The sequence below is a fragment of the Melopsittacus undulatus genome, chromosome 2, assembly GCF_012275295.1.
Source record: "Melopsittacus undulatus isolate bMelUnd1 chromosome 2, bMelUnd1.mat.Z, whole genome shotgun sequence".
NCBI lineage: Eukaryota > Metazoa > Chordata > Aves > Psittaciformes > Psittaculidae > Melopsittacus > Melopsittacus undulatus.
Window position 1 is genome coordinate 52,631,262 of NC_047528.1, and position 22,813 is coordinate 52,654,074.

The 22,813-nt window shown below is 39.9% G+C and overlaps 1 protein-coding gene across 3 annotated transcripts in view; it reads left to right on the forward strand.

Moving 5' to 3' along the window:
- Positions 1-1,930: 1,930 nt before the first annotated feature.
- The window catches only part of FARP1 (FERM, ARH/RhoGEF and pleckstrin domain protein 1), a 174,358-nt gene continuing 153,475 nt past the window's right edge, over positions 1,931-22,813 (forward strand). For all 3 annotated transcript variants that reach the window (XM_034074377.1, XM_034074378.1, XM_034074379.1), the window contains exon 1: positions 1,931-2,121. In XM_034074377.1, the coding sequence (XP_033930268.1) occupies positions 1,951-2,121 (171 nt within the window). In that variant the 5' untranslated portion in view covers positions 1,931-1,950. The remainder of the gene's footprint in view (positions 2,122-22,813) is intronic.

Sequence of the window (22,813 nt, forward strand, 5' to 3'; positions counted from 1 at the left end):
TGTAGTAACATAGGAATTGTAGAGGTCCTTTCTGCTGTGCTGGTGCTGTCTGTGGGATGTGGTGACTTCAGAAGAGCTCTTAAACCAGCTTTGGAGTTAACAAGAATATTGACCAGTATCTTTGTGTGTAATGGCATTTCCAGTCTGGGTGTATGTGCTACCTTTTTAAATGTTCCTGTGTACTTCATATGCAGGAAAATCAGATTTATTTGTAAATAGGCCTGGAGTCTTGTTATATAGAGCTTGGTGTCTTCTGGAGTTCCTACATCCAGCTGTAGCTTTCTTGTTGGCACTTATTGTACCTGTTGAGCTGATATGTAGAAGTGTGTGATCTCTAGTTTTTCATTCCCTTCCTTCTCAGCTAACACTTCTTTTAGTCAAAGTGCTCTTGTAAATTTTTTACTACAAGCTTCTTGATGTATAAAAAATCTGTGGGAACACATTAGTCAGGACATGGAAGAATGATGTGTACTAAACAGTGTATCCTGCTGAAGAGAGGACTGTTTTTATTCTGTCCTTGCGGAGGGGACTGGTGTCTTATCACCTGGCACTGTTCTTTCTAGTATACTGTAGAACTAGTGATGGATTCACTAATACGTAGGCTACCTTGTGCTTCCTTTTTTTCCCATAGGCTTCTCAATAGTTATAACCTCAGAGTTAAGGCCAGTCAGTGATTTTCAGTACTCTTTCTTGTGCCTCTGTTCACCTGGAAGGTTAAATTTCCATTCTTTTTGTATGCTACATGTTTGTTTTTGTTTTTTAATGGACATAAAAGTCATGCAGAATGAAAATGCAATTACCAAGAAAGATAAATAGGCAGTAGCAGTGGGTTTAATCAGAAACCCAGCCAGAGTATCAAAAGGCAGGGGGATGAAGTGAAATAAAATTCTGGTATGATGTGTAATGTTTGACAACTAAAACTAATAGTCCTTGAATTAAAAAAGAAGGTTCAAACGTGTGCCAGTTAATGAAAACTCACACTGAACTACCACTGTAGCTCTGCTCCTGTTCTAGGATAGAATTTAGTAGAAATGTCCTGTATAATGCGGTACAAAAGTTGCATGGGAGCAAAATTAGTGTACTGGTTTCTGAGCTTGCTTTCCATAGATATAAAGCAGACATCCACATTCAGAGCTGGTGCAGGTGTAGCCTTCCTTTAGCACAGTGAGGAAGGTGTGTTCCTTGGTGTTACCCTCCCACTTACAGGGCTGTGTGGGAAATAGGATTTCCTGTGCTTTTTCCAATCTGTGTTACTGCTCTGGGTAATTTTTGGCCTTCACAGTAGCACATCCTCACAGTCCTTGGTCTGTCAGTGGGATCAAGCTGGGCTCCGGGTTCTAGAGTAACACTGGTCCTCAGAATATGCAAAATATTTGGGCCATATTATTGGGGTCATGTATCCCTTTTGCTTTCATACATCGCAGACCCTTAGGCAAGGTGGCAGCTGCAAAGGGCCAGAGAAGGCTGGAAGGTCTAATGGAAAAAATGCTGATTATAGCCAGGAGGGAATGATGGCCAGCAAGCAATGAGTTGTGCCAACTGCTTTCCTCTCCTTCCTCATTCATAAATACATAACAATTAGCATAATTCATTGAAACCTGGGTTCTGTCATGCTCTGTTTCCAGTGTGGTCTCACTTCCTTTTCCAGGAAAAAAGGAGTATTTTCCCATGGTGCAGTACTATACCCAGTCTGTCAGCCTTACCACCAGCAGGTGATGAGCTTGTGTGTTTTATTTTTTTTCTTAAGTACAGAGGCTGCCTGATTTTCTTGCCTTCATATGAGACATTGAAAAGAATAAAATCATAATGGTTATTACTTCATGTTAATGATCATATGGTTTATTAGCTGTAAGTATATATATCATAATGCTTATGTGCAAAGTATCTTATTTATATGGTCTTCTTTGCCCTTATTCTTTTGTCAGATATAAGAAACGTGTTTCTCTAAACATGGGTGAAACAGAGCAGAGACCAACAGCAGGATCCCGGTTAGGAGCTCAGGAAAATGCTGGGATCAGTACCTTGGAGCATGGGCAGAAACCACCTATGACACCTCCAGGAAAACTCGTCTCCATCAAAATTCAGATGCTGGATGACACGCAAGAAACTTTTGACATTCCGGTAAGGATGTGGAGGTTGGGGTGGCTAAAGATTATTCAGGTGTTTCTAAAAGCACATTTTCAAACCAGTTTACGTCTTATTTCAACTGTGATCCCTTGGCTGTTGAATTCATGGTGTGGAGAAAATGGATGTTATATCAGCGTTAAATTGATGATGGTGCAATAGAATAACATTAAACAGTGAACTGTAAATTGCAGTTATTTATTCCGTTTGTTTGAACAGCTTCAGAAGAGGTGTGATTTCTTGGTGTTTTGTTTTGAATTCCAGTATTACATCAGTGGTTTCCTCTGCTTGCTGAACAGTTGATGTATTTCCTGGATACTGTTTGCGTTTGATCCAGTAAACCACAGATCTGTACAGAATTTTTTCTTTTCCTCTAGCAAGTCCTTAGGCCAATAACTTCAAATCAAACTTGAAACTTCACTAATTTGTGTCACTCGCACAGGTACCAAGTGCTCTCACACACATTGAGTGCAAGCGAAGAATCAAAGCAATCTCATCTAAAGTTTTTCTGTACCACTCTGAATTTAACTTAGGTTGGTACTTGCCAAGGAAACAGATTTATTACTGCTTTTGTGTGTGTGTGATCAGAATCATAGAATCATAGAAACATTAGGGTTGGAAAGGACCTTAAGATCATCTAGTTCCAGCCCCACTGCTGTGGGCAGGGACACCTCAGTTTGAGTAAGTTTTGATACAAAGACAGATTCTGGCTGTTGGTAACCACTGATGATTTTAACATGCCATGCTTAAGTAATTAACATGTAAGGTTGCTAAACATGGCTGCTGTTATGAAAATGTACTGGAATGTGTATTTTTCAAAGTGCTCAGGGTTCAGGGAATAGGAAACTGGAAATCTGAGTTCAAGTTTCATCCTTCGTAACTTGAATTTTATGTAGCTATGGTAACTCCCATGCTTTCGTTGGGTCAGTTTTCCCTTCTGTGAAATGGAGGGTTACCAGTGAGGTACATGGATCTTACACATATAGTGATCAGTGAAAACACTTATGGTCATCACTGGAAATGTTATTCCTATATTAGAGATGAAGGAATTCTGATTGGGAAAATCCTCATTTAAAAAAAAAAGAAAATAAATGCACCTGTTTATAAGGTTTTGTTTGTCTGTTTTGTCTGTGTACATGCACATGCTTTTTGGACTGCTCTCTGCTGCTGTTTGTGACACAATTAAAACTGTGTGTTCAATCTCAGATTTTGTTGTAATAGAAAGTTCCCTATGGCAGGTATGTGTGCACTGAACTGTCATCAAGTTAAATGAGTGACCAGCAAGTCGAAGGAGAGGTGATCCTGCCCCTCTACTCTGCTCTTGTGAGACCTCACTTGGAGCATTGTGTGCAGTTCTGGTGTCCTCAACATAAAAAGGACATGGAACTGTTAGAACAAGTCCAGAGGAGGGCACGAGGATGATCAGGGGACTGGAGCACCTCCTGTATGAAGACAGGCTGAGAAAGTTGGGGCTGTTCAGCCTGGAGAAGAGAAGGCTGAGTGGAGACTTCATAGCAGCCTTCCAGTAATTGAAGGGAGCTTACAGGAATGCTGGTGAGGGACTCTTCATTAGGGACTGTAGTGATAGGGGTAACGGGTTAAAACTTAAACAGCAGAGGTTTAGACTGGATCTAAGGAAGAAATTCTTTCCTGTTAGGGTGGTGAGGTACTGGAATGGGTTGCCCAGGGAGGTTGTGAATGCTCCATCCCTGGCAGTGTTCAAGGCCAGGTTGGATGAAGCCTTGGGTGACAGGGTTTAGTGTGAGGTGTCCCTGCCCATGGCAGGGGGTTTGGAACTAGATGATCTTAAGGTCCTTTCCAACCCTAACTATTCTGTTATTCTATGTATCAACTTATGCTTTTATGCTCTTCAGAATATCAAATATCCACAGCAAACAGGCTAAAATTAGCAATCTTTAGGTAATCATCTCTGTTCAAAAGTGTAGTTCTTGTTTAAATTATCAAATGATAATGAAAGTTGTGCTGCTTATCTTATATGGTACAAATACCCTCATTATCCCACATACAAGCTTTTTTTCCTCTCCACAGCTGCTACTTCACCATACTTTGGAAATGAGATACAATTTATAAGAGTTAATTCTATTTAATAAACACTTAGTAGGAACCACTTTGAGATCAGGTGCCTGTTATTAAATTGTTTAGAAGCAAGCATAAGTAATGTGCGGAAGCAGTGCATCTGTATAACTCCAGCTTTGCTTCTGGGAGTTTGAGAAAACAATATTATTTTGCTCTTCAGTGTTAGAAGAGATCAACATTACTTTTTGTTTTCCAACTTCAGGAACACCTGGGAGACTTGGGTTTAAATAATTCTCTCTTCACATCATTGAGATATGGTTATTTTCTGAGACTTTTATTTCATAATTACCTCTGTTCAAGGAAGACCTAGTTGGTTTAAAAGTCAGAACTTCTGGTGAAACTTTAAGGATGCTTAGAAGTCTCTTAGTGTAGCTTCCTAAAACCTTTTCTTTTTAAGGTATGCATAGTCAAATGGAGCAATACACCTAATTCTCAGTCTGCTCCTAAAGGTTTTTCTTTGTTTGTTTGTTTTTTTTATAGTCCCATCTCACAAAACTGAAAAACTTTTAATACATCAAAATTGAGATGTTTATTCATGTTGGAAAACCCATGTTCCCACATATAAGCTTGCTTGTTTTAGCCAGATGGGTGCAATATACACAGAAAAAGAAAATGACACCATTTCAACAAAATATTTTAGGAGCAGCAAGTGTCCTGTGGGCAGAGGATGTTAAACATACATGCCTAAGCACATATGTGAGCTTGCTTTCCAGTGGAGAGTTAAAGGGTTTTTGTGTAGTTGAAGGTCTGAACTACTCTATCCAAGACTTGAGGTGACATGGTTATGAAAACAGCCTCCCAAAGAGAAGTACAAACTGAGATAGAAGTAGATAGAAGTACAGACTGAGCAGGGTTTGTGTTTCCTAGAGTTATAGGAATTTTACTCGATGATCTTTTCTCTGTTAGCAAATGGGCCAAACTTTGAGTGGTTTTATTGCTGCTTGTATGGTGTCTTACAGGACAGTGTGACATTTAAGTCATGCCAGTTTAGCATTTGTTCATGAAGTCTGGGAATAGATAAAAACAGATACAGGTATGACTTCTTCCTGAGTATGGGGGAAGCAGTAAAGTAGTTGGGACTGACCGTCTGTCTAGTCCTCCTTCCTTGGTACTCCTACAATTTCTTCTGTTACAGGTTCATCAGCACCCAGGCCTCCCTTAGCTAAAAGTGGGTTAAGATCTTATCTGTGTGGTGTTTTCTGGGGTTTGTTTTGTGTTGTTTTGTGGGGGTTGTGGTTTTGGTTGGGGGGGATGTGTGTTAGGTTTTTTGTTTGTGGGGTTTTCTGTGTTGGGTTTTGCTTTTTTTCCTTTTTTTTTCTCTCCCACCGTATGCAGATGAATAGTTTTTGTTACAGCAAAATCCTCTGGATTTCTGTGTCTGGTCTGTATATAACAAAACAGGAGAAAAACATGACCTACTTTTGCTCCCTCCCCCCTCCCCAGTGCTGCTGCTCTTTGGGCTGTTTAAAAGTGAAGTAGCTCTGGTGTCATTTGTCCTTCAAAAGGAAAATTGATTCTATTTGTGTTAATGTTTTGATGCTATATAATTACACCTTGTTTGGCTTATTGTATTACCTTTTCAGAAGCCTAAAGAGAAAAAGATCCACATGGCTTCATGTTGGCCTGTAGATGGTATTTTTTTTCACCAGGAAAGGAATCCATGAAGTGTATGGAGAGAGTTTGTATGGGAGACTTGAAAAATGGGAAACACAATGCAGGCCTATTCATCAACTAGCAAATGCAGTATTGTAAAAGGAAGGGTACATATGAAAAATCTTACATGCTGCTTGCTGTTAACAAACAATGTTTCATTGTGGAATTTCCAAACATTCCTATAGTCCAAAAAGCCAGCAAAAGCTTGAATAGATGATCCTGGGTCTTTTACACATGTTCAGTTAGCTGGTTGCAGGATTCTTTTCAAGCAAATACAGATGCTTGGGGAGGTGCGGGGAAGGTAGGCACTGCTGCTTTAAAAAAAAATTTGTATTACTTTCAGTTGGCATTTCCTGCCTTTAACATAAAAGGAAAGTATAAGATAACATCAAATATCTTTTTGAGCACATTTTTGTCTATTCTGCTATGAGGAGATAAATTGTGAAGAACATGCTTCCCCCTTTTAAGTTATTCAGCTTTTTACAACTCTACCTTTAGTTTGAGTCTTGTTGTGAATTCTAAGACGAGCTGGCTTCAGCTGCAGTTGTAGGTGATTAGTGCCTGAAAATAAGGCCATGAGTTGAAGGTTCATGATCATTCAACACTTGCAGTCATTGGCCATGTGTTAGCTTTGTGGAGGGGTTGCGTGCAAGTGTGTAAGAGATTTTTGTCTCTTGCTTTTTGTTTCTAATTTCCAGTTTGGCTGTAATTACTGAAAAAATAGTTAGATATGCTGACTGAAGACTGCAGACGTCAAAAATACAGCAGTTTGTTTGAGCTAGTGTTTGGCTGAGTTATGACTATGCGCTAGAATGAGCAAATACAGCCCTATTCTGGTAGGTAAAATGGCAACAGCTTTAGCTAAAATGACGAATGTGAAGGAGGGAGAACATTTTTTCACTCTTGTACACATAATGATAATCATATAGATAGATCTTGGGTATTTTGAAAGGTTGACGCCTCTACCGTAAGACTTGCAAAACCCAACATGGCCAAATAGAAGTTGTCTACTATACAAGAGACGGTGGAGATGTACAGTTCTGCTTGATTTTGCTCTGGGTTCATTTCTACCTGTGTTTCTATGGATCAATTCCATATAGTCATAGTAAAACTTACAGATTTTCTTACGTTTGTTCTAGTACAGTCTCCTCTGTAGATTCAAACTATAGTTTAAGTGAAAAACAGCTTTTAAGAAACAGCAAAAGTAACTGATGATTCCATCTACTGCAGATCATTCTGGGAAAGAAAACCATTTAATGTTTAGTGATTAGGCCATTTATATTATATTTACTTTTATAGTTGTTTCCATGCTAGAAATAACTTGTTTTGAAACGTCTAAGCAGAAAGACTCAGTGTTTCTCCTTTCTAGGTAATGCTGAAGACATGACTGATTCTCATGTTAGACTGCTGTAGAATGATTTGGTGACTCAGAGCAGGTTTAATCCTGACTGACTTGTTGCTTGTCACTGATCATATTCTGCTCTTTGGGTGTATGACACTGATGTGACTGGAATGATACTGCTGATACTAAATAAAAAGTCAGAGTTGTTTCTTTCTCATTAGCATCAAAGGTGAGATCAAAGTAAATCACAGGAGGTAAGGATTCTTCTTCTAGTTAGCATCCGGTCTCTTTAATTAAAACCAAACCAAAGTCCTCTTTATTGTGTCTGTAAGAAAATAGTTGCTTCCTTTTTGTGGCAGTCTTCTGGAAAGACCAAAACTTGCCTGTCAGATTACTCAAGTTCATTAAACATCTGTTTTGTGTCTTATGTCAACTTTCTTTCCCTCTGAATGTATTCAGGCTTTGTGAAATATGCAGGGTTGGAAAATGTCATCCACTTTGAGGGATTAACACCAGGTTTCTTAAGCAACAGGAGTCTCTTAATAGAAAGCAGGGTGAGGGTATAATCCTTAGTAAACATCAGTTGTAAACATTTAATTTCAATTTGCTTTTCTCTCAGAAGAGAAAGGCTTCCTTCTCTTTAGGTTATCTGAGAAAAAAGACCAAATTGTCTTGGTCTACAGCATTTTATCTTCCATGGGAGTTCAGATGTAGTACTTTGGCAGAGAATTTCCATGCCTTAAATCCCAGATTTTCAGAGAGGACTTCATAATCCTGATGGGGTGCAGTTCCTTAAGGCTGACATTCTGGGTGGGTTTTTTTGTTTGCTTGTGTGTGCAGCCATATAATGGTGGCTCATGTTCTCTTTGTGGGGAAGATGCCTTCTATTAAGTGTACTCCCCACTGACTTAGGCCGTTGTAAGTGTGCCAGGAAAAGTTTAATATTAAGAAGTCTTGATACTTAATAAAAAAGATCACATGTGCTTTATTATAAATTTGCACAAGCATTGTGTTACTCTGTTAAATTTGACATTTCAGCCATGGTTTTATAAATGTTTAAGTTATTTTCTGTAACATTAATGGGTTATGGTAATTGCTTTGTCCTAGGTATTTACCCTTTTCCTCAATATGCAATTATAACCAGTGAATAAAACAATTTTATAAGAGCATTAGACAGTAAAGCAATGCAGAAGCATGAAACAGTAGTTTATGCCTTCTTAGCCAGCTTCAACTTCAATATGAATTGCATTTTTTTCCAGCTTAGAAAGTGAACAGGAGGTCAAATGTCAGTTACTCATCAGTTTGAGACTTTCTTTTCTTCTTGTGCTTGAAATTATTTGGCCGTCACTGTCAGACTATTTCCAATGAATATCAGGCATTTAAATATTCATTATTGTCACAGCAACCCTGCTAGATCTCCTGAAATTACAAGAAGAAAAGTATTTTTTTACCCTGTAATTCTGAAACATATCAGTTGCATTTTTCTCAGCAGAAGATTACTCGTAGATAGCCAGTAAACTGTAATTTCTGTTGACAAATGATTAGAATGTCCTTGTTGAAAGACAGGGAATTTTAGTGATTTGTGTTAATAATCTATGTGCTTTTCAAAATGGGGGAGAGAATAATCCACAAGCAAACTTCTGTAACCTGAGGCAGCAGGCTGCTTGAGCTGCTGATTTCTTTGTTACAATATTCTGTAGGCTGAGCAGAATAAGTGGGGAATATAATTTTAAGCACCAACAGATCCAATGCATTTTCAGACTCGGTTGATGTATTTGAAGGTAACTGGGAAATGGGTGTAATTTCATTGAATGAATTAGCCTAACTTGTAATCGGGGAAGGCTTCTCAAAAAATGCCTTTTCACCTCTCATGGTTCAGCTGACTCATGAAGTCACGCACCAGTGGGTGAGCTGGTACAAAGCAGAGGATAGAGCTGGCGCAGGGAAGAGCAGCCAAGGTTGAAGAGGCAGTGTGTGAGCATTTCTGAGCAATGGTGCCCTAGCTGAAGGGGTCAGTGAAAGCATGCTGTTAATTCTAACCATGTCTGTGCCTTTAATTTGGTTTGCACAGTATATTGAGGCTGGATTGATGCTCTGTGGGGGGAGCATGGGATCTGTCCCCAGCCATGAGGTGTTCCTCTTGGCCACCCTGTTTGGAGATGGCTGTTGTCCATGGAATGGTGGGAGGTGTTTGCCACTCTCCTCTTCCAAGTGTACGTGTATGGGTGAGTGGGTAGCTGGTGCCAGAAATGGAGGCTGATTTTGCTAGGACTGCATTTCCTGTTTCAGGGTCAATGGGAGGGATGTTCTGCCTCTGGTCAGAGGAAGGAGGGGAGCTGAACTGTCTACTGTGTGCTTCCTTCCTTTGCCCCGAGACTGGGGTTCATCCTTTCTGGCTTTAAAGATTTTAAAACTTGATGTCAAAGCCTCAGATAATCACTCTTTCCTTCATAGTTAGGGTGAAAACATGGTACCCTCAACAGGCTGTTCATCATGCCTGTCTCAAACGCGTATTTTAGGATGAGATTAATTGCTCTCTGGAGTTGCTTGTATATCCCTCTAAGGGGAGTGTAGGGCAATTGCGTAGACTTCATTTATCATCCAGGCACCTAACTTGTTCCACAGGAATTCCTTTGTTTCCTCTTAGTTTCTAACCATGCCAAAGTGATACATGAGTCTTCCCTGCACTCCATAGTTGGCTGGCAGTGCTGTCTAGCTTTGATGTGCTGGGCTTGGTGAATTATACCTGCTGTAGTGCTGCTTTTCTCTGTCCTAGTTGTATCAGAGAAGTTGCAGAATAAAGCATGCTGTGGAGTATGTTGGTGCTGTGCTGCAGTGATGCACATGCATGCCATGACTTACTTAAGCCTATTCCTTGTCAGCACAGGGTGGTCAAGCTTAAGTTACTTTCCTTAAGGTCTATATGAAAACCAGTTGTCTTTGCTTCTGGCCATATGCTCTGGAGAGACGTAAAAAATGAGCAGGATAAGCTTCTGGGAGAAAATAGTTGCCTTCCTCTTTCTCATGAATTACGTGTGTATTGTCCATAGCTAAAGAAATGCAGCGTGTTACGCTTTGCCAAGAGCACAATCTTATGTAAGACTTCACGCATTTAGAAGGCTAGGCAAACGACAGAAAACTTGGGCTCGTATGTAAAGCACTACTGTGATGTGACTATATCACACAGTGTGATGAATGGCCATTCAGAGCAGTGTGAATTTCAGGAACATAAATTGCAAGTAAAAGCGTATCTCTCTGTAATTTGTTCTATCCCCTGTTGGAAAAATGAAGGAACCTTTATTGGGCAATCACCGTGCAGTTGCTTTCTGCCATTATTTTGCACAGAATGGAAAGCTATCCATGTAAAGGAAGACTTAAGCACTACATGATAAAAGGACAGTAAAATGTTATAAATTGTCCATTCATTTCTCTTTCAGTTCATTCTCAGTTGAATATGGTCACGTATTAACGTTTTTTGCCTGGTGATAAAACAACCTATTGAAATGCTCCCCTCCAGGTTAATTTGCCTACTGCCGATTCCTTCCTCTGGATCCAACCTTGCTTTGCCTTTTGGCTTGGGATGTTTGTCATTCCGTGTTTGTTAGCAGTCGTTCAGACTTGGATAAAGCTGATATGGAAATACACAGCCACAGAGGTAGGAGAGAGAAATATCAGGAACATCTCCAACCCTTAAAATGTTTGCAAATATGACTTTAGATTGGTTCATATTTTAGCACTTCCATGTTTTTCTAGTTGTTATCTCTTGTTCCTTTCTTGCTTGACACTGGAACATGCCACCTTATATTCCTTATCCTCCTTGTCCTCTGTGCCTCTTCTTTGAAACTTCTGGTTCAATTCCTCGATATTCTCCAAACAAACAGTAGCACTGCAGGAGTTCTGGGTGTATCTCCTAAGCTTTCAACCAACTTCATTCCGATGATGATTTCCTTCCTCAGCACAGTATTAGGTCTTTGTATTAAAGATTGTATTCTCTATGGGGAAAAAACAGTCATCACCATTAAAGGCTGCATCTGCACTGCAGAGCTAGAGATGCTTTTTGCAATGGCATAGTGAAATCCTCATCCATACCCAAACTTTTGCAAGTGGGATGATCTATTCAGATTTTACCAAAGATAATTTGTGGTTTTGGAGTGAAATTTGACCAGCTTAAAATAAACTAAAAAACCTGCAGCTAGGGTAAAGTGATTAAAACAGTATGTCTTTGTCTAATCTTGGTACTAAAGGGGCTCCACCAGTTCCCAAGTTTAAAAGCCTTCAGAATGACTTAGGAGTAGGCTGCTTACCTGTAAACTTGTCTTTACTGCTCCGATGAGGTGCTTAGACAAGGCTGTGATTATAATCCGCACACACAATTAAAGGTTGTCTTTTGTATGCCAATGCATAAATTATATAAAATACATGGCTGAAAACATCTGCCAAAGCCATTGTGCATATTTGACTACGACTAGTGTGTTAAAATCATTCTTGGATAAATAAGTCAATTCTTGAATAAAAGGTGATACAAGAGGCATCAAGCACTAGATAACTCAGTGAATGCAAACAGTAACAGAAGAAGTAGATTACAGTATCTCCTTTTCTTATCCCCATCCCCAAACAAGAGGCTGTGAGTGATAGAAATTGCACAAACATAACGTTGCCAGAATGTAAATAGCAAACGGTGAGTTATGACTCTTTGCCAATTTGCTTTTTGATGTCCTGTTGGCAGATGCAAATATTCATGCATCGCGCAGCAGCAGTGAGTTCTTCTCATTTCTTTCTTTCTTACCTTCTCACCTGGTTTTCTGATTGAACCTGGAGTCCTTTCTTCTTTTTTCTTTCTTCAGTTTGCCTTGCTATTATAATTCTGGTCCTGTTCTCATGGCATAATGTCTTAATAAGTTTCTTGCTGAATTTATTTGTAATAATCTCCATTTAGTAGATAGTGGACAGTATTTTTGTGTAGATGTTGCTTAATATTCAGAGGCTAGTTCTTCATGCTTGAAGGGGGACATTTTTTGCTCCTAATTCACAGTTAATTGCTTCATTACCTGGTGCAGATGCTCAGTTTTATTCTCTTATGTCATCTCACCCTCATCTAACTTCTCAGTTTTGAACTTTCTTGGAAAACATTTATCTTTGTATTCTCTGCATGGACAAGACGTATAGCTGTTCATAATACTTTGTTACAGAGCTCTCTTTCCAGTCTTTTACAAGAAGCACATTTGATCAGAGCAGCTGATACTGGATCTGGAGTGACTGTAAGTTAGGGGAACACTTCCCCGTTCTGAGCAGTGTGCCCTTGTAGCACAGAACACCAGCTGTGTCCTGGACTGCATCAAAAGGAGTGTGACCAGCAGGTTGAGGGAGGTGATTCTGCCCCTCTGTTGTGCTCTCATGAGACTCCACCTGCAGTGCTGTGTTCAGCGCCAGGGACCCCAAAACACAAGGGGGACATAGACTTGTTGGAGTGAGTCCAGAGTAGGGCTATGAAAATGCTCAGAGGGCTGGAGCACCTCTGCTACGGAGATAGGCTGAAACAGTTGGGCTGGAGAAGAGAAGGCTCTGAGGAGACCTTGTAACAACCTTTCAGTAATTAAAGGGGGCTACAGGAGATCTGGAGAGGACTTTTGAGAGGGGTATGTGGTGGCAGGACAAGGGGTAATGGCTTTAAACTGACAGAGGGGAGATTTAGATTTAGAGATTAGGAAAAAAATAGGTACTGTGAGGGTGTGAGGCCCTGGCACAGGATGCCCAGAGGAGCTGTGGCTGCCCCATCCCTGGCAGTGTTCAAGACAAGGTTGGATGGGGCTTCAAGCAACCTGGTCTAGTGGAAGGTGTCCCTGCCCATGGCAGGGGGATTGGAACCAGATGGTCTTTTAACATCCCTTCCAACCCAAACAATTCTATGATTCTGTGATAAGCCAGATCCTCAACTACTGTGCATTGTCTTACGTTGGCTGGAGCTACTGCAAATAAACTGGGTTACATTACACAGTGATGGTGATCCAGGGGTCTCCTCTGAGAGTGCTACTTATTGAAATTAATTTCAGATACCACAGTTTTGGTGAACAGAATTGAAATAAAAGGGTTTTTTTCAGAATTAATGAAGTTAATACATGTAAACTGATGTGAAAGAGAATGCTTTCTCAAACCTTACATAAAAAGTTACATTACAGGAATTATAAAAGGACTGTATCAAGCAGTTTCTGGTGTTGGATTCACATGCATTTATGCTGTAACCATAAATAAATGTGGCTTGGTAGTTTATACTGTTAAATATTCCAGAGTTCAGAAGCCCCTTTGCACTTAGGGACAAACACTAGCAACTGGCAAAAAACCCCACTTTTCTCAGAAGCACTTGAGTTGGAAGGGATCTCTGGAGTTAGTCTGGACCAACTCTCAATGCAAAGTCAGCAGTGACCAGATTGCTCAAAGTTCCTAAGAAATAGTAAGTGTAATATTTCAGGGCTGCTATGTTTTAGCATCTTTGTTCTTCTAGAGCTTTAGTTGAAGTTCAAAGTTACCAGTTGAAAATCTGTCACTTTTAATCCTGCAACTGGCAATTCTGAGGTAGAAGGCTTGATGTTTCTGTGTGACAAATGGGCATTTGCAGCCATATCTGTGGGCTTTTAAAAGGAACAAGGCAGTAGTAATTTTATAAATGAGACACATGTCATAAGCTTGCTTATGTTCTAGAGATCATCAAACCCTTCAGATTTTCTTCTTTAGGTTTTTTACTTCATGTCAAAGTCTAACTTCGTCTCTGTCTGCTTTGAAAAGCTGTGGAAGATTCTAAAAATAAGATTCAAGCAGAAAGCAGACACTTCAAATGGTTGATGGTGTCACAACATGTTCCGCTCCATGACTGGCAATCTCAGGAAAAGCAAGGTAGAAATACAAAGCTGTAGGAGATCAGGCTTTGGGAATGGGAGATTTTCATAGCTGCAGCTGCCCAAAAAGAGACAACACCACCTCCCATCCCCTTGAAAACCTTTTGGATTCACACCAGCTGTGGAAGAGCCAAGTTTTCAGATTTTTTTTCTGTGAAGTCAAACTGGATTACTCTTGTAGAAAAACAGAATTAGGAGCAGATAATCTTTGTTTCGCTATCATAAGATGAGTCTGGCCCTTGCCATTTCTTCTTGCACCTATTCCATGGGAAAAGTAACTTTGAACAGATATACGCGTTTCGGTGGAAAGGTCACATCTCTGCAGAGCATTTCAGATCTATAATGCTTAAATTTCATTACAGGGATCACATACACACACCTTATCCAGGTGAAGTGAGAAAAGGTTACTGAGGAAATGGTTCAGCATTTTCTTGAGCTGAAGGAACAAATCGTTGAGGGGTCAGTTAACACTGTTGTTGCTAGTGCCACTGAAATGACTGATTTCCCATATAGGTATAGCTGTGAAGTAAATTGGTTGTATGTATTTTGGATTCGGAGAGGTGCTTTTCCTCTTTGAGCTGCTTCTATTTAGGGTGCTGTGGGGAAGAAAAAACCACCAAATCCTCAGCCTCTATGGTAATATTTTACTGAGAGTTAAACTGAAAGTTATTCCTTCAGCACTCTCAGAATTAATTCAGTAGGCACTGCCTCGGGAATAATGACTTGAAAATGGAACTTGGTCACCTGACAGTAAAATATCATGAAAGGATTAAATAACTAAAATAATGAACACAAACTAATAGTTCTGAATCAGTTGGTAGCTTAGGCATTAACATCTGATTTTTTTGTATTTCAGATTAGCACGATGTTTTAACAGGTAATGCTCATTTAACAGGAGATACTGGCTAGTCTGATTGTGAATTACAATTATTCCCGAAGATAAATAACTTGTCTTCCTCTCCTGCAGACATCTTAGCACCACTTGCAGGTAATTCATTTGTCCTTCTTAGAGATCAGATCCTCACACTGATATTTCCCAGGTGAATATGTGTTACCAATTACTGCTGTTTTCATCTGGGGGCATTTGAAGGCCTGGTAAGGCTGTCTTGTGGTGGTGCAAATTCCTTTGAAAAGGTCATTCATGTGGAAGACAATACAATCAATGAATTTGTAGAAATGGTCCATGGATTACCACGGGCTGAAAACCTCTGTACTAGGACATGAAGTGCTTGGGTATGTATATATAGCCCTGTTATCTCAGCATATAAGCTGTTTTTTCCTTTTTCATCTGTCACAATTGTACACAGTATTCTGGCCCTGAAGAGCACTGTAGCAACAAGTGGAGCCCTCTCTGTAAAGGTGAATGCTTTTCCCTTTGCTTTCAGGCTTTAGTCCAGGAGCGGGTTTCTTTTGCATTCCTTTACTGGTAGCTAAGAGGACCAGAGAGTGAGCTGGAGCACTAGGTCCATGATTTTCCACAATCCTTAGCTTTAGCTGGGTTTCTGGCTGTGATTTAGGCTGTTCCAAGGAGATCTTTCTGAGGTAATCCTAGCTTTGAGTGGTGACTTGTCCTGACCATCAAGTCAGTACATGTGTTTCTGATCTTTGGGGTTGGAGTTGCTCCCTCATCTTCTTTTATTTGTAGCTCTAAGGATAGTTCTGGGGTACAGCTGAAGATGTGGCAACTCTTTTAGCATGCCAGATATAAGCTTGTTAGCTTCTTTTTCTTCCTGTGTTGTTTCTGCGTACCCGTAACCCTCTCTGAAAAATCATTTCATGGGAACATAAGTGCCTTACTGAAAAAGGCTAGCAGGCCTTCTGGCTTAACATTTTTTCTCACACCCTGGCACGTGAGCTTGCTCCTCTGTCTTTCTCTTGTTATTCCCTGGCTTCCAAAGTCACTTTCAAGCCTCCTACCTCCATGGTCTTCTGTGGCAGAAAGTTCTAGGAGTTCACTGCTGCTTATGTGAAGAAGCTCCTTAATTTACTTTCTCTAAGATAATGTTTGAGGTACATCAACTGTTTCCCTAATCTCTGCTTTGTAAGATTTGAGCTATTCTATTTAAACCACATCACAAAAATGGACCAGTTACTATTATTGGGCATAATTACATCTCAGCAAAAAATAATCTCTTTGGTTATTGACTGACTAGTAGAGTGGTAGGTGAAGGAGATGGGTCTGTTTAGGGGAGGGCAAATCTACTTTGGTGACAGATCAAATGCAGGCAAGAGAGTGATGGGAAGAGGATAGAATAGGTAGCAAAAGGGGCATCTAAAGCTGCAAATGCAAGAAAGTACATTAAGAGAAGGGGGAAAGAATTGTTTCTGTAACTTTACTGAATTAATTTTTTTCCCCCTTGGCTGTCCTTGCAATGCTGGTGGTCTGGTGCATTCATGTTTTAAACATCACAGCGTGACATAGCCACATAAAGGAAGAGCACTGGAAACTAGCAGTGACTGCACAGTGCAGTCAATGTTGGAATTGGAAGCAGAATCTCTCATTCGCTCCTCTAATTGCCTCCAATCAGACGTTTACACATAGCAGAGGGCTAATGATACGGCTTTTAAAAATTACTGCAAATTGCAAGTCTGTTACATTAATATGATTAATTTGAACTAAACCCGTAGCTAAGGTACTGCTAAGGCACAGTGGAGTGTAGAGATGTAAAGCTGTATGTGCAACCATAGTGTAACTGCCTGTTCTTTTCTCCCCATGTTCTGTAATGGCAGAAAGGGGCTGATCTGTTAATTTATTATATTCAGTATCAATGTAGAAGTCAGGAGAATGGTATTTGAAATAATATATTGAAGCAAATTACAATGGCCTAAAATGTATTTGAGTGAAGAAAATACCTTCAATAAAAATACCTAAATTACCAAATCAGTACATGCCATTGCAGTTATCCCAAAACAATGGGTGCTTGACTATTGAAATGAAACCTAAGTGATAGCCTAACTGTAAGAGGGTGCAAATCAGTTTATGCCAGTTCCATGCTTTTAAACATTGCAAGTGGCAGCAGTTTAAAAAGCAAGTCAAGCTTCTGAAAATGCAAGTGATAAAGTATTACTCAGGGTTGGTTTGATTTTTTGAACCTTCTTGTCTGAGAGGTAGTTCAACATTTTGAGTTCTTGGGATATAAAAAGACTGGGGGATTTCAGTGCCCTCCAGGAACTAACTGCCTGCCCTTGCTGCTTGAAGTTCATCTACTTAGCTTCACATCTGCTCATTGCCTCTCTCTGCCCCCATCTTCACACCACAACAGGAGCACTGTGGCTCTCCTGGCCCCTTTTTGTGCGTTCCGGAGCTCAGCTTCTCATTTCTGGGTTCTTGCTCCTACTGCAGCCTTTTGCAAGCTGCCCAGGGAAGAGCTGCCATAGGATGCCAAGTATTTGCTCTGGGATCACTGACCTTTGAGGAGGAGAAGGAGAATGGTGTAGTCTGTCTCCTGTAGTACTATCTTCTCCAGAAGGGCAGGGAAGTGAGGCAGGAGCAATTGGGTAGTTTTCCAGCATTTGGCTGAAAGGACCAACAAGGTATTCCTAATTGCCAGCAAGACAGGCCTCCTGCTTCTGTGGCGACAGAAGTTCCGGTCCCGACTATGTTTTGTAATCCATGGAGAAAGTAAGGTAAGAATTGGCAAAGCTAGTCCTACTATTCTTCTGTGCTTTCGTTTTCAGTTTTTCAGTGATGCAGTGTTTGAGATGAAGACATTGAAAGGGAATGTTAATGTTTAAAACAAAATTGGAAGTGTTTGATTTTCTTGCATTTGTTTTAAGAGAGTGGAAACGATTTCATCCTTGGTACAAGAAAGCTTTTATTGAGCCAAGCTTGAGCTAAATATGATGAGAAGTCAATAAAACTTGTAAGTAGCTTGAAGGTTTTTCAAGCTTGCATGAACTGTTGTTGGTGAGCTTTTGTCCTGGAGGGAAAATGTTTAGCTTGAAGGTTAAGATGAATCAGGTGACTTCTTGATTATCCAAAGAATGAAGGCTGTGTTTGCACCCTCATTCCTGTTCCTTTGCATATGGTTCTTTCATCCATTCAGTCTGTGCTAGTCAGGGAGAAGGGATGTTTGAAGAAGGAACTATAGAGCACTCTGTCTCTCATCCAGCAACAGCTGAATGCTTTATGGAAGTATATTAAGTCCTTGACAGGCGAAGGTAGCCAGCTGGCTGCTGCAGCAGGATGTTCATGTTCTCCCTCACAACTGAGAAGGAGGAGTTGGCAGGGCGCCTGCTGAGCTTGCTGGGGAAGAGGGAAGGCACAGACTCTTGCAGTATTTTAACTAGGTGGGCCGTTAACCAAAAAAATGAGGCAGAGAGCATGCATTTCAAGTCTGCCCAGGCCACCAACTAGAAAGTGGTAAAGGGCTGACTTTAATATAGGTGATGACCACCCCAGAGCCTCCACAGTTTGAGGTAGGTTAAGAACCTGCTTACTTAAAGGTTGCAAACAAGTAAAGTAACTACACAAGTATTTGTCCTGCTTGCAACAGCATGCAGAGACTCACTGATTAAAATAGTGATGTGGCAGTTCTACAGAATCTGGAGCCTGGAGATTGGCTGTCCTTTCTTGTCCTAATGAGTACAGTTCAAGTTAAGATGTCAGTGTGTGTTACCAAGAAAGATAATTAAGAAACGAATTCACATTATAATTGGCAAGTTCAGAAAAGAGAGAGCACTGGAACAGGGCTCACCATTTCATTATGCCAAGTTTTGAAACAACCTGAGATACTATCCAGTTGATCATCTATTTCCAAAAAGCATGAAGGTGAAAACAGCCTTAAGGCACAACCAATTAGCACAGAAATAGATACATATGTGGGGGGTGGATGACTAAATGTGCTGAGGTACAAGTATGTGAAACAAACCAAGCCTCAGGTCATTAATTTACAGACTGTTCTTCCCAACATGCTTCCTTGTGTCAACTGTCCCAATGAACCCTGTGTGGGTGCTTGACTGACAGCTTTTTCACAACTACTGAAGGTAAAGATGATAGTAGCAATAAGTGCAGAGGCTTGTATGGTTTTTTGATGATGGAGTTTTGTGTACTCATGAGGTATTTGAAACAAACATGTCATAGAGGTCCAACCATTGCAAATACATATTCAGATAGCATAGATCTTTGAATGCATAGTCATACTAGGTCTCCATGTCCAAAACCCAAATGATCCATTTATGAAGATGACTAAATATTCATGTGATCTGGTTTGACCTTTCAGAAGGCAGGAAATACTGCTCTGTATTGCTTTCCCCTAATTTTCTTTTGATTTACCTCTTGGACAGAGTTGGGAAAAAACCTTAAGTTCTGGTATCAGTTTACTGTCCCCTCCCAAACTGGCAAAATTAAAGTAAGCTCTGATGCTTTTGTGCAAATTCACAGTAAATCAGACGTGTTAAAAAACCAAACAAACTTTTGACTGCTAATGAAGGAAGTGGTGAGGGCTCTGGTTTAAGATTACAGGTTATTAACAATAGGTGCTGGTTTTAGCACTTAGTCATTGTTTGTCTGCTTCACAAGATTGAAGATTATCTGGCACCATTTGATGCAAATAACCATGCTGCCTCAAAAATGGCAGAATCATACAGAGATGGGTGAGCTGTGTTGTACATGCATCTGAAGTTTGTTTTTCCTTAACTTCCATTTGCAGCAATCACAGTCACGCTGGAATTAATTGAAAGTACAGGATTACTTTGTGTCTAATGTAGATGTAACTATGTACTAACTGAGATGTTGAGAGTAACTTTGACTCTTTGTCAAGCATACCATGTAGTCTTTGCTTGCAGATTTGTTTTGCAGCTTGCAGACATGCTCCAGTTACTATTAGAGCTCCATGGGCAAAGGTTGAGAGGACGGTTGGGAATTTATTGTGCTTTTTCAGTTGTTCAGAGAAGAGGGAATGAATACAGCTCAGGTTTCTCTTAACAAGTTGAAGGAATTTCAGCCCTTGTTTTTAGACTCGCAACTGCTTGAGGCTTCAAAGCTGTGTATGTGTGAAAGAGAGAAGAGGGAAGCAGGAATATGTAACAGTGCTAATCTTACGTTAACATAAATGTAAGGATTGAAACCTCAGCTGTAAAAAAACATCTGCAGTAGCAGGGGGGATATTCAAAACACAAGCATTCAGTGCTCTCAGAAACAGGTAATGCATCATAAAGTCCTCTTTTCAGTAGGATATTGATTGTATATTCAACTTTGTACAAATCTAATTAAAAAAGCTATTTTTTGTTTTACTTCAAGAAAACTAGTACATATTTGGTTATGAAATTTGATCAGTGATTTTGTTACTGAGACAACTGTGTGTAATATACAATTAGGGGAGCATTTGAAAGAATTAGTCATGCACTGAAGAACTGGATATAAGAAGAGAAGATAATAAAAAAAACCCACAAACCTCTAGTTTTATTTGGAGGAAAATGGGAATCTTTAGTTGCTTGTTTGTACTTCTGGTCCAAGCACTGAGAGCACGTAAATGTTTCTCCCTCCTGTTTTTGACTGTCTGTTGTTAGACTTCTAATGTCTCCAGCTGAAAAAGGAAATTAAGCTGGAATCCCAATTCCGTCTCTTTTGTGCAGTGGCTCATTCTCACAACAGGGCAGCTACTTGAAGCAGAGCAGGAATGTTGCCAGTTTATCTCAGCCTCTTGCTACCCACATGGGAAAAGTTCAAGAGCAGAGAGAAAAATCTTGGCCTTAGTCTGTTTTGTTCATTTCTGCACAGGGGTGAAGGAACACACAAACCTGAAGAAGCACTCATTCATCAGTGGCTACAGGAGCTAAAAGCGTTCCTTATTTTTGAGAGGATGGTGGGTCTGCTATAGACTTCTGCAACACACGTAGCTCTGTGGGTTGCATTACTAGAATGGAGTTAATAGGCAAAATAAAACTGAAGATTATTAAAATGTCTAATTTCTCTCATACAGTTCGGCAATCTGGTTTGGATTGGAAGGGACCGTATAGATCATTCAGTTCCATCCCCATGCCACAGGCAGCGACACCTTCCACTACAGTCAGTTGCTCAAAGCCCCATCCAACCTGGCCTTGAACACTGCCAGGGATGGGGCATCCACAACTTCTCTGGGCAACCTGTGCCAGTGCCTCAGCACCCTCATAGTGAAACCTTTGACACATGAGCCAGTGGACTGGATGCCATGCATGTGTTTTGAAACAAAACAGAACCACCACCATTAGTCTTTACAGACTTACGTGTCTTAAATGTGGCTTTTGTTTTTCACTTTTGAGTGGTGGTTTTGTTACAGGACTTGACGTTAGTCATTGAAGAAATTAATGTTAGGTTTTGCATTTGTAAACTGCTTGAAAGGAAGGTTGATGATTCAACTAGCACAGCTTTCAGTGTTCCTGCTATTACAAATGAAAAGTTTTACAAAATGTATTCTAACATAAATGGGTTACCATTGGAAATTATTTGCTTTTTTTAGTTAATCAATAATACATATCATACAACACCTGGAATACACTAACTAGTGGTGTTAGACACAGTAGTTACAGTCAGGGATAGATTTGTAATCTATGCAGAGGAGAGATAATTGCTCTATCTCTCCTTCTGTTCATCCTTTGCAAAAAAGCAGAGATTAAGGGATTTGATTTGAGGGTGACACGAGCCTTCTGTGCAACAGCTATGGAAGAAGAAAGTGATTTCTCAGAACTGAGTGCAGTAATGACAAAATAACTATTTTCTCTAATATGATATTTTATTACAGATATTTAAGCACAGTTCTTTTTCAAAGATTAAGGATTTACATTAATTTCTAACAGTTAAGGCTATCTAGTGTAATCCCATGGGATGAGGCTTCATAAGCTGCAAAACCATCTAATAAATAGATATTTAGGCTCGCTTGTGACTTTGTTCCAGAGAGTCATCCTAAGCTTGGGTTTATCTCATGTGCCATTTATTTGGGAAGCTTTTATTCAATAAACTGTATCTGATTAATCATAACATTTAATCAGATCCACTCTGTTTAATGTGCCTTAATGTTTTCTCTTCTTTTCTTTTTCCCCCAGCTGGTAAGAACATAGTGCTATATAGGGATTTAAGTGCCCCTTCCCTGCAGAAATTCTCTTCTAAGACTCCAGAGTAGCTCAGGCCCAAGAGTTTTGTTGCAGACTCTCCAAATAGCTGTTTTAGTAAATACTGGATTACTAACTTCATTGATTATTTTTGTCACATTAACCTTGAACTACTAAAGCAGGCAACAGTTGCTGTTTTGAATGCAAGCAGAACAGTAGCTGGCATCAGCAGCTATAGTATGATTTTGCATTCTCTGTCTGTAGTCACATTCTTCTGTTTCACTTTGGTACCTGCTGTCTTTTACAGACCTAAATTCTTGAATGGCAGGTGCACTGTGACAGTCAAAAATATGCATGCACAAACTTATGAAATAGAGATCATGCTTAAGTGCCTCATAAAGGAAAGGAACCCAAACTGCAGAGCCAAGGCAAATTATCTGTATAACTTGATACTATAAGCAGCTGTTGCCAGCTTCTGTCAGAGAACTTATTCAAAGCTAAGTGTTTATAAAGCATCCTGTATCCCTCTACCTGAATAATTTACTGTTAAAAGTATTAAAAAAATTCAAATATAATTCTTTCGAGGTATCTGTAGAACATGGTAATGTAAAATTGGAATGCTGTCATTTTCAAAAGTGCCCCAAAGCATTCATGTTCTGAACACTGAGATATACTTTTT